Source organism: Glycine max, chromosome 18, assembly GCF_000004515.6.
Source record: "Glycine max cultivar Williams 82 chromosome 18, Glycine_max_v4.0, whole genome shotgun sequence".
NCBI lineage: Eukaryota > Viridiplantae > Streptophyta > Magnoliopsida > Fabales > Fabaceae > Glycine > Glycine max.
Window position 1 is genome coordinate 35,243,767 of NC_038254.2, and position 13,943 is coordinate 35,257,709.

The window sequence follows — 13,943 nt, forward strand, 5'->3', positions numbered from 1 at the left end:
TATTATTTTATATTTTTGGTTTCATTAAAATGTTGACTTACATTTAAAATAAATATCAAGAAAAATTAAAGTTATTAACTATTCAATACCTATAACTATTAATTTTCATTAATTTTTTTTGTTAATAATAATACCTATTACTATTAATAAAAAAATACCACTAAACTTTTTGTCGGTGAAGAAAAATAGCTAATTAACAAAAATATTTTAAATGAAACTTGATACCATTAAGTTCATTCAATTACCTATTACTATTAATAAGAAAATGATTACCTTTTTTCAAAGGAAAGAAAAGAAAAAAATTACCTTATTAATAATTTGAATCTACTTAATTTTTTTAATAAAGATTTAACAAATTTGAAATTAAAAAAAATACGTGTCAGAAATGCAAAAATTACTATTAGTGATTAATACAAAGCTAATAAGGAAAGAAATTTCATAATGAATGATGCACGTAAAACATAAATGGAGAAATTACTGCCCACACATATGTACAAAATGAGTAATTTTTTTTATTCATGATGACTAATTTTAAAAAAAAATGAAATTATTAAAAAGTTACTCGACATAAATATATATATATGCAAATAAAAGGTTAACATATTAAATCAAAGAAATTGATAGGAAGATGAAGACAATAATTATTAGAAAAACCACCATACATAATTTAATGCATTTGACTGAAATTTTAAATAAATAAACAATGAAGACATAAATATATTAAATATGATTATATTTCAAAATATTGTAGCCCTTGACCCTAATTAAAATCCTTATTTCTAATTAATAATTTAATATAATTTGTGTTAACTAAACAATTATATAATTACTATTAATAAGAAAAAAATTTAAAAGGAAAGAAAAACTAATTTAATGCATTGTTAATTTTGAAATCTAATATTTTATGTAACTACTATTAAAAAAGAAATTATATAATAAAATAAAATATGGGAAGTAAATATATTGAATTTCAAGTTTTTTATTTCAACATGAAGTAAGATGGGAGTATAAGTGCTAGTTTAGCAACGGCCTCAGGAGGACTCATGAACTATATATTGGTTTAGGATGGTATGATTTTGTTAAGAAAGATAAACTTAAAACATGAGATATTCAGAAATTTGGGTGGATTTATTATGTGAAAAAATTTATTTCAAAATCATTGGAAAAAGATACACTATTACAAAAAGATCTTTATACATCGATTCTAAAACATTTTTCACGACGATTTTGAACCGTCTTTGTAACCAACATCGTAGAAAGTCAAAATTTTCTACGACGGTTCTTGAGAAACCGTCTTAAAAAAACTGCACATTCTAAGACAGTTATTTTTCTTGAGAATCGTCTTAGAATGTAAAATTTTTCTAAGACAGCTTAACAGTATAATAATAATAATAATAATGAATAAGAAATATTAACTTCAGGTGCAGTAGTGTGTGAACCAGATTAATGCTTTCTAAGTCCTTGCCCCTCCCAATACACACCAAAAACCCCAGGTTCTTCTCTCCTATCTTCCTTTTGCCATTTGAACTATCATGTCTAAGTAATAATTTCAATATGTAAAAACAGTCAAGAGAGAATACAAAAAACTCCAGTTATGAACATTTACCAAGGCTGACTTCAGTTCTTGGTTTTGGGCCTGACACATCAAGTCCAGAAGTTTGGGCACGAGAATTTGCTGGGAGATCACCAGGAGGATAAATAAGAGGTTTCTCAAGCAAATATCTACCTAGAGTGAATATTTGAAGCTGGTGCAGAGCTACAAATACCTAAGAGAAAGAGTGGGGCACACAATACATGGTTGATAGTGCAGAACTACAGGTATATCTTTTGTACAAACAGAAACATCAATTAAGGGCATTCTTACTATTCTCTCCATAACCACCAACCAAAGGAAAAAATGAATATTAGAGCAACTCCATGGTTGATAGTACAAGCTTAACTTCTGAAGATAACATCTGAGAAGGAAAAAGTATGCACTTTGGTTCTTTAGGAGGGTATGATGACTCCATTGCTACAGGTAGAAAATTATTTGGTTATAGCACAAAAGTAAAACACTAGAACACAGAAATCCATTAAGCACAAGATATGTTATAAAATCACCTCTTTTGCATTTTCTCCACTTATTGAAAAGAACGGTAATAAGAAGATTGGGCTAGAAACCTCTAACCTCCTTTACAAGAGCAGTAGCAGAATTCTTGTATGAAACCTATATTTGTGAGGAAAATAGATCCAATAGCTATTAGGAGATGCAAATAGAAAATATGAAATTCATATATTAAATGCAAATAGCACAGGAAATCAAATTAGTAAAAACAGTAGTTATGGAAAAATTTGCAAATTAGAAGGACACTCACACCTAAGATTTTCCTATGAAGATAATTAGAGGAACAACAAGTGTAGCGAAAATGTAAAAAGGCAATGTGAATTTGCTTGAAGAAAATTAGTGAACAATAAGTGACTACAATGAGAAAATATATAAATCTAGTTGCTCTGTAACAGGGATATGGTATAATAATCATAATATTTGTATGCATACCTTCAAACTACGAGCCACGTTATGGGCAATATTCATTAGATCTCGATTTCCAAAAAGATCACATGTTCTCTTGTCAACATTTGCTTGCTTCAGGAGAAACTTGACAAGCTGTTGCACCAGAATAAAGATATCAATCAAATGAATCAATATCAGTAACTTTTTCATGTAACAATATAAAAAACAACAGTGGCATCCATCAATATGTTGTTCTTAATTTAAATTTTAATCTAATTGAAGTATTGAACGTAAATTTCTACTTAAAGATCCACCAGCCAACTATTTAAATTTAAATTTTAATCTAATTGAAGTATTGAATGTAATCAATATGTTGTTCTTATTGCTAACCAAAATTTAAAATTCTAAGCAGAGTCAAATCTTCAGCCCACCAATCAACTACTAGTCTCTAGTTTGATGCCATGGAAGACACCACTCCCACAAAACCACTCTCACTTCTTGCACTGTTATTTCTCTCTAAAGGGAGGGAAAGAGAACACGATGGATGCCAAAAACTCTCTATGCAATGCCAAAAATAGGTTTTTCTATTTAGGTTTTTGGATTAGCACAATCATTGTGAAGTGTTACAAATAATAAGGCAGGTATTGTTTGAAAGAATTGCAAAAGGTAAAGAGAGCAAAAGGCCCTATCCTATTAGACATACCTTGGGATCGAAGTGCATTTTCCAAACTTCAACTTCAAAGGGAGGAGCCTTGAGGGTGGCAATGGTGGCGTTGGAATTGACATTGAAGACGCGAACGAAGTTATCAAGGGAGGAGGAGGCGGTGACGAAGCCGAGGGGGTTGGCGGCCACAGAGACGACACCGAGGCCATGGCTAGTGTTTCTTCTCTCTCCCTCTCTCTTTCTATGACGGCGGCAATGAGAATGGAAGAATGAGGGAGCGTAGAAGAAAAGCTAAGATTTAGGGTAAGCTAGCTAGTCCAATTAAAACATGCCACCTCATCATGAGAGAGTGGAAAAACACATGCTTTCGAAGGTGGTTTTTAAAAACCGATGTAGTAAAGCCTTTTTAAAGTTATTTTTGAGAAAACCGCCTTTAAAAGATTACAATTATTTACAAAAATGTTACCGCATCAATTACTACATCAATTTTTATATAACCATCGTAAAACCAATGTCGTAAAAAGTTTTTATTCTAATAGTGATAGATATTTGTCCCTTACTTTTATTCAATTTTTTTATATAGTTCTTTACATCATTTGAGACAAGTGTGGTGTTTTCATGTTAATGTTTTGCTTTAGTTTAATGCATTTTCGTTTAATTACAATAGCATATATGTTTTCCTATAATGCTGTCAGACTCTATTAATTTTGTTTATTTGTTTTCGTTATTATTTAGCTAAGGTGGTTATTTTATGATTCAAACAAATTTAGCATCATATTGATAAATAAATTATAACTTATAGAAATTTTAAAAAAAAAGGTAATTGCAAAATTACTCAATTATGGGTTTGCTTAAATAATGAAATTGATGAGCCATTATTACAAAAATTAATGAAATTGAATCTTCTAATATTAGTTATTCAAAATTACACATATTAGTTATTCAAAATTGAATCATCTCAATTCATATTAGTAAAATAAATGGCCATCATTTAATTTATATTAAAAATAAGTATTTCAATAAATTAAATTAAATATATATACATATATAGGATATATAAGATTTGCTAAAGTAATCATCCTTCTTTTCGTTGGAGTTAGTTAATAACCTACACCAAAATATTCAAGACAAAAAAAAATCAATCTTTTTTTATTTAATTCATTTGTTTTGAGGATAGTTTGGTAATTATACTTATTTTAATATTTTTTTTCCAAAAATCTCGTTTCTCCCTCTTATTCAATGCCTCAGTTTCCTTCTTCTTGGCACGATTCCATCTTCTCTCACCCACCATCATGTACTTGCCGCCAATTGCAACAACAGATCCTCCTGCCACATCGTCGTTCCCATGTCCTTACTCTTTCACGTTCCTTGAAACGCTCATGGACGCGACGCGATGGCACATAAACCCATGCTCAGATCACGAAGAACGACATCTGCAAGGTGAAGACGACGATGCGGGCCTGAGGCTAATCGAAAGTTTGTTCGCTGCTAGCTGCTAGCTGCTAGATGAAAACGTAATCAAGAAATAAAAAATGCATTGATCCATGAAATACGACAGAGGAAAAAGAAACATAATTTTCTATTTTATTTTAAATGAATTAAGTCAAGATACTTTTATTTAAATAAAAATTTAAATTAAATATATACAACTTTTATATGGATAATGTTTAAATTTCTTTTATATCAAAATATTTTTATGTTTTTTAAAATTTCACTAAAAAATATATTTTTAATCTATTATATTATACATTCTATTTATTTATATTGTACTAATTCATATTTATAATTGTGCATTATACAGGTAACTATGTTTTGGTTGATCAATTTGAGTAATCATTATTTTCTACAATCTGAGTAATCATTATTTTCTACAATCATAGATTTATGGAAGTCAAGAGGGTATTTCATGAAGAATTTATTAGCTAAATTTCACAAGCTTAAAAAGTAATTTTTTTTATATATAAAAAATTAGTAATTATAAGTATAACTATAAGACAAACATATTTAAATACACTCTTTTTATCAATCCAAAATTTTATATATGTTCATAAAAATGTGACAATTTTATAATATCATGTATTAGATTTGTTTCATTAGATTTTGCTTTCAAGTATATAAATATGCACATGTAATCATGAACAAGAAATAAATAAATAATCAATGAATTTTTTTTTCTCAAAATTCTTATGAGTTAAATTTCATAAGAAAAGTTAATTTTGAAATAAATGTTAATCATTTTTTAAATATATAATTAATATTTATTTTAAAAATATTAAAAATTATATATTATTATATTTGTTCCTATATATAAGAAAAAGAAACAAATAGTAGTGTTTTTTCTAATTTAAAAATTATATGAGACCGCTTACAAGTATATTGATTTATGATTTTCTTCAATGCCCCTAATTTAATGTGAAGTCTATTAGGGAGATATCATCATTTTTTATGAAAGTGAATGCATTTATTAGCAATATAACTCACATTGTTGAAAAAATTATTCCTTAAATTATGAGTAATATCATTATATCTAAATATTACTTAAACCAATTAATTCTATCAATATTTTTGAAATAAAATTTAAATTTATGATAATATTGATTAAATGAATAAATTTAACTACTTTCATTGGTCTTGATTAATTAAGTATTTGTTTCTTATATATAGAAATTAGGATAATATTCTTAATTATTAATACAAATAATATTTAATTTAATTATTTAATAAAATTATTAATATTATTTGTCACGCTGTTCTCAAGAAGTTTATGTTTATTTTTATGATTGAACAAATCACATTCAATACTAAAAAAATCCAAATAAACATACTCACACGTTGTTTATCTTGTGTTGTTATATTAGAGGTTTTTTTTTTTTTTTTTTTGCCTTACTCTTTGATAATTGGTTTATTCCTACTTTTACACTTAAACAAATGGTATAGGATGAATAATCCAGATTAAATATTACACTTCAATCTTATTATGTATTAATCATGTTGCGATTTTACATATTTTAATTATATTTTTTAGTGAATGTTACTTAATTTTTCATTTTCATTAAATAAAGACAATAACATTAAAGATTAAATTGTGGTGTTAATTAGATAGAAAAAATAAAATTAAACAAAAAAAAAAATGTCACACTCTTTTGGAATTGTCTATGACTATTTTCACATTTAGACAAATCGCATTAGGTAAATAAGGCAAGTTAAGTATCATACTTATATATTAATTATATTTTGATTTTACATATTTCAGAGGTATTTTTATTAAACAATCCTCAATAGTTCATTTCATTAAATAAAGACAATCATATCTAAGATAAAATTACAATGTTAACTAGATATGATAAATAAAATAAGTAAAATTTATTACTTTTTGACAATTGTTTATGTCTATTTTAACACTTAAAGTAATCATATTGAGTAAATAATATAAGTTAAATAAATAATATGATTTTATTATGTATGTTTATGTACAAATTAAATACTACACTTGTTATATAAATTTTATTGTGGTTTTGCATATTTTAAATATTTTCTAATCAAATATTATTCAATTATTCAATTTCATTAAATACATTTAAGATAAAATTGCAACATTAATTAGATATAAAAAAAAATCAAGTAAAAATTGTTCTATTTAGTAAACATCTATGCCTATTTTTACGTTAAATAAAAACATTCAAATCTTTTATTTATCCGGTGCGCGGGTAAAAAAAAAACTAGGATACAATAATGTTGAGTTATGGAACGAGATACAAATTGGAGACCTCATGCAACAACTTGATAAATAATATCACAAATATTGGTATGAACCAGTAGCATTCCCATGTGAAGTTATTAATATTTTTCAGAATTTTAAATAGTAATATATTGACCAATAAAAAGGTATAAGTGATTTTGAAGATATAAAATTATCGTTTAGATAAAAACAAATGAACCATGCTATGTTATTGTAAATATTGCTTGAGATTATCTACATTTTAAAAATAGTGTTTAATATTAATTAAAACAAGATAATAATAAAAGGTCACATGAGACTAATATTTATTTGAATATGTAAAAAAATGTATTTAATTTCAAAAAAAATTTAAAAAAAACATATAAAAGAGCTTTAAAAATAATGTTTTCAGTCAGTATTTACTCATTTCCATTTCATTACATGACACTGGAGGAAAGCAAATTTCTTGAAAGACCCCACACAAATTATTCTTTCACCTTTTCATTTTCATACCAATCAAACCACCCAAAATATTTATTTTCGGTATTTTTCATTCCTTCCCAAATCTACCATAACAAACACATGAGCCGAAAAAGTCCAAGGCTCACGCATGAGGACGTCCCACACACTCCCGTCAAAGAAGGAAATAAGTTAGTCTACTTCCTGGTTGGATCAACGACTTCCACTAAGATAGTATGTTCAATTACTCGTAGAAGAATAAAAATCAAGAGCGATACAAAAATGATTAATATTAATCAAAAATCGCCCATAAAATTTTACTAATACCAAATATCTTGATATCGAATTTTAGGGACATTTGGAAAAATATATAAAGAAATTAGTTTAAGTGTATAAAAAATAATTTATGAATTATATGAACACTTTTTATATTATTGAATAAATCTTAATATACCCCCAACGAAAAAACATGTTTCTTGTTGGATCGAGTTAAACGGACGTTTGAGCACATTCAACGTCAAAACAGACATGCCTTAAGTCATTAGGGTTTTCATTTTATAATTTTTAAAATCAATTTTTTTTTACTAAAAACATGTATGCGAATTAAACAAGTTATTCTACAAACCTGAGGACAAAACACATTTATCCTGTGGGCTAAATGATCTAACTCCTACAAACTTGCATTTTAAATGGATCAGACATCCCCAAGTTTAAGCCAGCGAGTTACTGTTACCTATATACTAACCTCACAAATTGTATAAATTTTCGTAAAATTCTTGAGTATGTTGTCTTAGAGTAAGTTTCAGATGCTTAATTAGTTCCAACACCTTTAAATTAAGATCCTTTTAAATAAATTTGTATACGAGCTTCAAGAGAAACTCTTAGTTTCTACTATTCGTAATAATTGTAATTAATAATGAAGTTTAATCATTAGATTTTAAAAAATAAAAAATAATTCATTTAAAATTAAACCTGATTCTTCCTCAAATTCTTAAAAATAAAAATTGACAATTTGTAAGAGTTAACTTCTCCTGGCAAAAACCAAAAAAACAATAACTGTCCAATCACCATATACCTAAAATTAATTAAATATTCATTACAGTTTATTCTAAATCAATCGTGCATACGACTCGATAAAAATAAATCGTGCACAAAATACATATTCATACTTTTTTTAAAAAAAAACAAAAGGGCAAGACAATGCTAGCCAGTAAGAAACATGACCCCAATTTGATTGGCACCAAGATTGCTACTAACCTGATATCAAAACAAGCCAGAAAATATCATTAACAAAAAGAACCAACTACAAAAGCATGGGGGCTAAACCAAACCCATGCAAAAACAAACTATGTGAATCCATAGTAGTTTGGCAGGGAGAGGATTCCACCCTGAGAACTCGCAAAAAGAGTGGTATTTTCAACGTAAGAGCAACTTTTTATACCGTTCAAACAAAATATCATGTTATAATCATTAATTAATGTGCAAAAATAAAAATGACTTCTGATCATTTTTAAAAAGGCGATTATACATAACACAATGAATTTTATTTTAAGACGTTCTTTTTATTTAATCCAAACACACTTGTCTGTTGTCCCCGCAGACCTTGACCTAATCAATTCCATTTCTTATAGTAGCTCTCGAACAAATCATTATAGTTCATGGGGATATATAATTAAGTCAATTATGTTAATATTCCATAATAAATACGAAATGAATGTCCATCAAATTTTCCTAGTGCACAAACCATACAAGGAAGATCAAACCCCAGAAAAACGGGGACTAAACAGATTCGTGTTCCATATTGGATGACATCTAGATTTAGTTGTCAACCCCGGATTCAATACCGTTGGTACTTCGTAGCTGGTTTCTGCAAGCCAAAAAGAATAGTATAATAACACAAGGCCCCCAATATACATCAACAGCAAAAGCCAAAAAGCACAACTAAATTGGCAATTGATCCCCCCCAAAGGGAAACATACCATAAAACCGTGATGGAATACTCACATTGCTATCAGGAACCAATCTTTGTCATCTTGTTGATCATATTTCCATAAAATTGCGCCTCCTTTCTATTATTCTCTTTCACCTTTTCCTTCAAAGTCCTGTACTCCAATTTGACATCCCTGGTTCATGCATAGAGAAAAATTACATTGCAAGGCAAAATAAAAGATAAATCACCAAAAATCAAAGCAACTGATCTCAGCAAATCTCAAATAGTCCATAAAGGTCAAAAGCAGTAGTTTATTCAGATCACATACCTGTTGTTAGGGTCAATGTCAAGAGCTTTCTTAATGTCAAGTTCAGCCAAATCCAAGTTAGTCAACTGCATATGTGCTTGGGCCCTTCTATAGAGGGCTTTCACATTTGTACTCTCAAGGTCCAACACCTATCGATCCACATAAAAAGTAGTTATTTTTTGTGAACAAGGTTGTTGACCTCCAAAGGATGGAAGACAGTATAATACCTTAGTACACAATTTCTCTGCTTCTTTGTAGTCTTTTAACTTCAACTTGCAAGCAGCATTGTTCAGATTGCAGGCAACCTTCAAGGTCTTGGCCTGCTTTTTCTCCTCCTCACCAAAGGAGGAATCATATTCTATGTACTTCACGGCCTACAGTAAGTTTTCATTACCATCAGAAGGTGCATCAACAAGTAGAAAGTGAACAAATGTATGACCTATTTTAGATTACCTTTTCATATCTTTTGGAAGCTCTTGCATATTTACTAGCTTTAAACAAGACATTTCCCTCTTCTTTCTTCTTACCAGCAGCTTCAAGTTTCTCTTCAGTGTTCAGATCCCAGGACTCCTTCTCCTGAGGTGAGAAAAGAGGATAAGATTAGTAGGGATAAAACTGCCAAAATATATATAATCCAGAGTATGAAAATGGACAAGAGTACAAATGTAAAAAGTAAAGTGTTGTGAGGACAGAGAGTATGCAATAAACCCTTGTCCAACACAAATAGAGATGCAAGGATGGTTTGGTTATTTATGATTTGTAATGAATGGATAGAAATAAATGAAGGTACAGAAATGAACTTCTGATACTCAAACTGAACACAAAGATGGTTGTATTGGATACAAAAGGTAGCTACAAAATGAAAATAAGTCAACTAGAATGTTGTGGTTGTTGATAAAACATTAAAATGTGCAGAGTATTTGCTTTCTATCCAATCTTGATCAGTCTTTGTTTATTACTTTCCAGATAAGGCTGTGCAAGGTTACAACCTTTTAATAATGAATTCAGAGTATTTTTCTTTTATCAAAATTAAAACATAAAAAATAAAATCAAAGCACAACGTCAATTCAACACTGTTATTGACTTACTTTCTCAAATGACACTAGCTCAACTTCAAAATACACGGTTGAGTTAGGAGGAACTACAGCCAACTCCTGTTGGGACTCTGATGTACCGAAAGCATAATCAGGTGCAATGGTCAACAACGCAACCTCACCCTTCTTCATAGTCAATACAGCTCTATCAAGTCCATCAACAACTTGTTCTGTTCATCACCTCAAAACAATGAATTTATTTGACCAAAAAAACATAAATAGTGGATGCAGAGGAATGAGGACACTAGCAGATTTCAAGTTACCCTCATCTGTTTTGAATTCAAACAGCTTCTCTTCTTCATCATGGCCCTTTTTCAAAAAAGCGGTACCATCTTGTAGCTTACCAATTAGTTTCACTGAGAAAACACAAAATGACAAAGATATAGTCAGAAATAATGTATTAATTATCAAATACATAAATATAGCAATAGACAATAGTCATCATTCAAAATAATCAGTAATTACCTTTAACAATGGCCCCCTCATTTGGACGCTCATATCCTTCCCCTTCCTTGAGGATCTTCTTTATGACCTTCTTGTCATCAGTTACTTCTGAAACAGTTTTCCATGAAACTAATTCAAGAGTAATCTGCAATGTTGCATTTGGTGGAACTGCACCTTCATCCCCTTGTTCTGGCTTCCCCTTCTCACCAAATCCATCTATGACCCGACAAAGAAATGAACATAGATTCAAATTAGAGAAACGAGAAAGAAAATATCATGAGTGTTAGTAATAGCTAATCACCAAAACATTATGTGGCGCTTAGAGAACTTACATTGTGGCTTAACTGTCAAAAGCACTTTCTCTCCCTTCTTCATGGTTTTAACAGCCTTTGACAATGCAGGACAATAATGACCTGTCATGGATAAAACATTTACTTCAGATACTCAGCAAAAGAAAACAATAAATATCTGCTAACAAAGTTTGTAGGCACTGACCCTCTCTGACTGTGAACTCCTCCCCATCAGACTTTGCTAAAAGCTTTCCATTTTCTAGATGAACTTCATACTTAACTGCATTACCCGCAACAAGTACAACAAATAGTTAAGACTTGGATAATTAACACAGACATCACATAAACAGAATTAAATGAGACATATATATACCCAATACTTCATCAGGATCCTTAGGGTTCTCCCATTTCTCCCCCTCAGTAATTATCTTCTTAAATATACCGCCATCCTTGCATATGTCCTTTACACTAGTCCATGACAGCAGCTCAACATCAAATTGGAGTGTAGCATTAGGAGGAATAGTAGGAGGGGAACCAGATTCACCATAAGCTAGCTCGGGAGGGATGGTGAAAATAGCATTTTCACCTTTCTTCATGGTTTTAATACCTTCATCCCATCCTTTAATTACTTGCCCTGCACTTCCAACAAAGGTATCACTTTGAGTTATACTCAAAATAGCCTGAAGATTACTTCCACACCCATTTTCCCTTCAACTAGTTTAGCATACAATTTATTTCAACCATTAACATGAATACCACGCATGAACTTCAGTTGAAGTTGCAATGCAAGTTGCCAATGTATGCTTAAAACAATTTAAGAAAGCTTGAGACACACCACAAAGAAGGTCTACAAAATACTAATCAAGACATGAAAAGCTAAACATCCATATGTTTTTCTTGCTTAGCACTCCACAATGGTAAATTCCCTACTTCAATTTTTATCACATACTTGTTTGGCATAAATATTGGTGTAATAGTGTAACAGAAAAATATCAGTGTCACTGCAAGAATATCAATCAAAGTACCTTGAGCTTCTAACAATAACACAATGGCCGCCAACAACACAGAATACATCCTTCCGTAACAGAACAAAAAAAAAAGCATATATGATATGCTTCATAGGTTCAAAGATTTGGAATTGCATGACTCATCGAAATCTAGATATATAATTATGGCCAAATGTCAATTTGGTTTGAGAAAACACTTTCTACTTTCATTTTCCATTTTAAAAAACAATTACAAAAATACCACAGTTTTCACTTAATTTCCTGCTTTCAATGCTTTGTACAGGAAATGATGAAAGCAAAAAGAAAGTGTTTTCAGCATTTCCTGCACCAATATAAAAAAAAGAGGAAATAAAGTGAAAACAAGGTAAAACATTTTCTTCAATTATTTGTGAAAATGGAAAATAGAAAATGTTTTCTCAATCCAAACAGGCCTTTAATCAGACAGCTAAAGCGATCATAAACATAACGGATTCGTTTCCTCTAAAATCCAACTACTCTTAAAAGCAACACAAAACAAACAAACAATTGGCTTAAAGAAGTCAAAATGTTCCAACACCAAGCACACACAACACAAGTATCCCGCCATCATTTCCCAACGTTCAGCGAGCGAATTTAAAAAACACATGAAATTTAATTCACGGTTACCCTTCCAATTATTCCATCCACGTGATCATTTTTTTTCAGTTCGAACAAAAGAGAAACGAGATCGCAAACCTTGTCCGAGCGTGAAGCTGAAGGGAGAATCCCTGTCGCGGCTCGAATCGAACTTAGTCCCGTCGAGCAAAGTCCCCGTGTAATGAACTACCAATTCAAACAACAGAAAAAATTACGAAAAGAAGAAGAAGAAGAAGAAGAAGAAGAAAGGTGAAAACGATAGAGGAATTGGTGTCGTTTCGATTGAACCTTGGACTTCGTCACCGACTTCGGGGGTTTCCCAGCCTTGACCTTCCTTGAGGAGCTTCTTCTTGAGGCCGCCAGAGCCGATCTCCCTCTCCTCGCCGACCTCGTCTTCGCCGAGATCCATTTCCTCGCCGCCGGGGATGTCGAAGTCTTCTTCCATCGCTGCCTTTCTTTCACTGGAAGACTCGGAAAAAGAGAGTGGGGTTTTAGTTTTAGTCTTCCCTTCTTTGCTATTGTGTGAGAGAGGTTCTAGAGAGTTCTGTTGGCCAGGGACAAATGCTTATGCTTTGCTTTCTTACACATGATGAAAAAGCGTGAGAAAAGAGTGTGTGCGTGATGGGATCAACGGTCAGAATTTCTTGAGGGAGAATTATATATATATATATATATATATATATATATATATATATATATATAGAAATCGAAAACATTTATATTAGTATATAAATTTATAATAAATGAGCTCAAATTCTGGAAAAAAATTATGAAGTATAATTTTTATTAATTTTCTTTTGTCTCAAATTGTAATGTTATCAATACGGGTATGCAAAGTTAATCTAGTCTTGGAATAAAAAAAAATGCTAAAAATATATTTTTTATCTTTATAAAAATTGAATTTTGCCGACAGACATATTTGAG

At 30.2% G+C, this 13,943-nt stretch overlaps 1 protein-coding gene across 2 annotated transcripts; it reads right to left on the reverse strand.

Moving 5' to 3' along the window:
* Window positions 1-9,004: 9,004 nt before the first annotated feature.
* LOC100781128 (peptidyl-prolyl cis-trans isomerase FKBP62) lies at window positions 9,005-13,646 on the reverse strand. Of its 2 annotated transcripts, none has more exons than XM_003552052.4 (13): window positions 13,308-13,646; window positions 13,119-13,205; window positions 11,771-12,031; window positions 11,603-11,677; window positions 11,440-11,520; window positions 11,129-11,323; window positions 10,927-11,019; window positions 10,658-10,833; window positions 10,023-10,145; window positions 9,797-9,943; window positions 9,591-9,718; window positions 9,337-9,455; window positions 9,005-9,199 (listed from the first exon to the last, which is right to left on the reverse strand). In XM_003552052.4, the coding sequence occupies exons 1-12, from the start codon at window positions 13,462-13,464 to the stop codon at window positions 9,344-9,346; spliced, it is 1,635 nt and encodes a 544-aa protein (XP_003552100.1). In that variant the 5' UTR covers window positions 13,465-13,646; the 3' UTR covers window positions 9,005-9,199; window positions 9,337-9,343. The 2 variants fall into 2 exon arrangements, with proteins under 2 accessions (XP_003552100.1, XP_014626421.1); XM_014770935.2 differs by having other exon boundaries at window positions 9,312-9,455; window positions 13,308-13,594.
* Window positions 13,647-13,943: the final 297 nt, after the last annotated feature.

Bases quoted from the DNA above. Each gene is read 5' to 3' on its own strand.
- LOC100781128 (XM_003552052.4), bottom strand. From the start codon at position 13,464: ATGGAAGAAGACTTCGACATCCCCGGCGGCGAGGAAATGGATCTCGGC. The intron at 11,324-11,439 runs GTAAGTTCTCTA...GTCGGGTCATAG, and splicing joins TTTGACAGTTAAGCCACAAT to ATGGATTTGGTGAGAAGGGG. The intron at 9,944-10,022 runs GTAATCTAAAAT...AACTTACTGTAG, and splicing joins CTTCCAAAAGATATGAAAAG to GCCGTGAAGTACATAGAATA.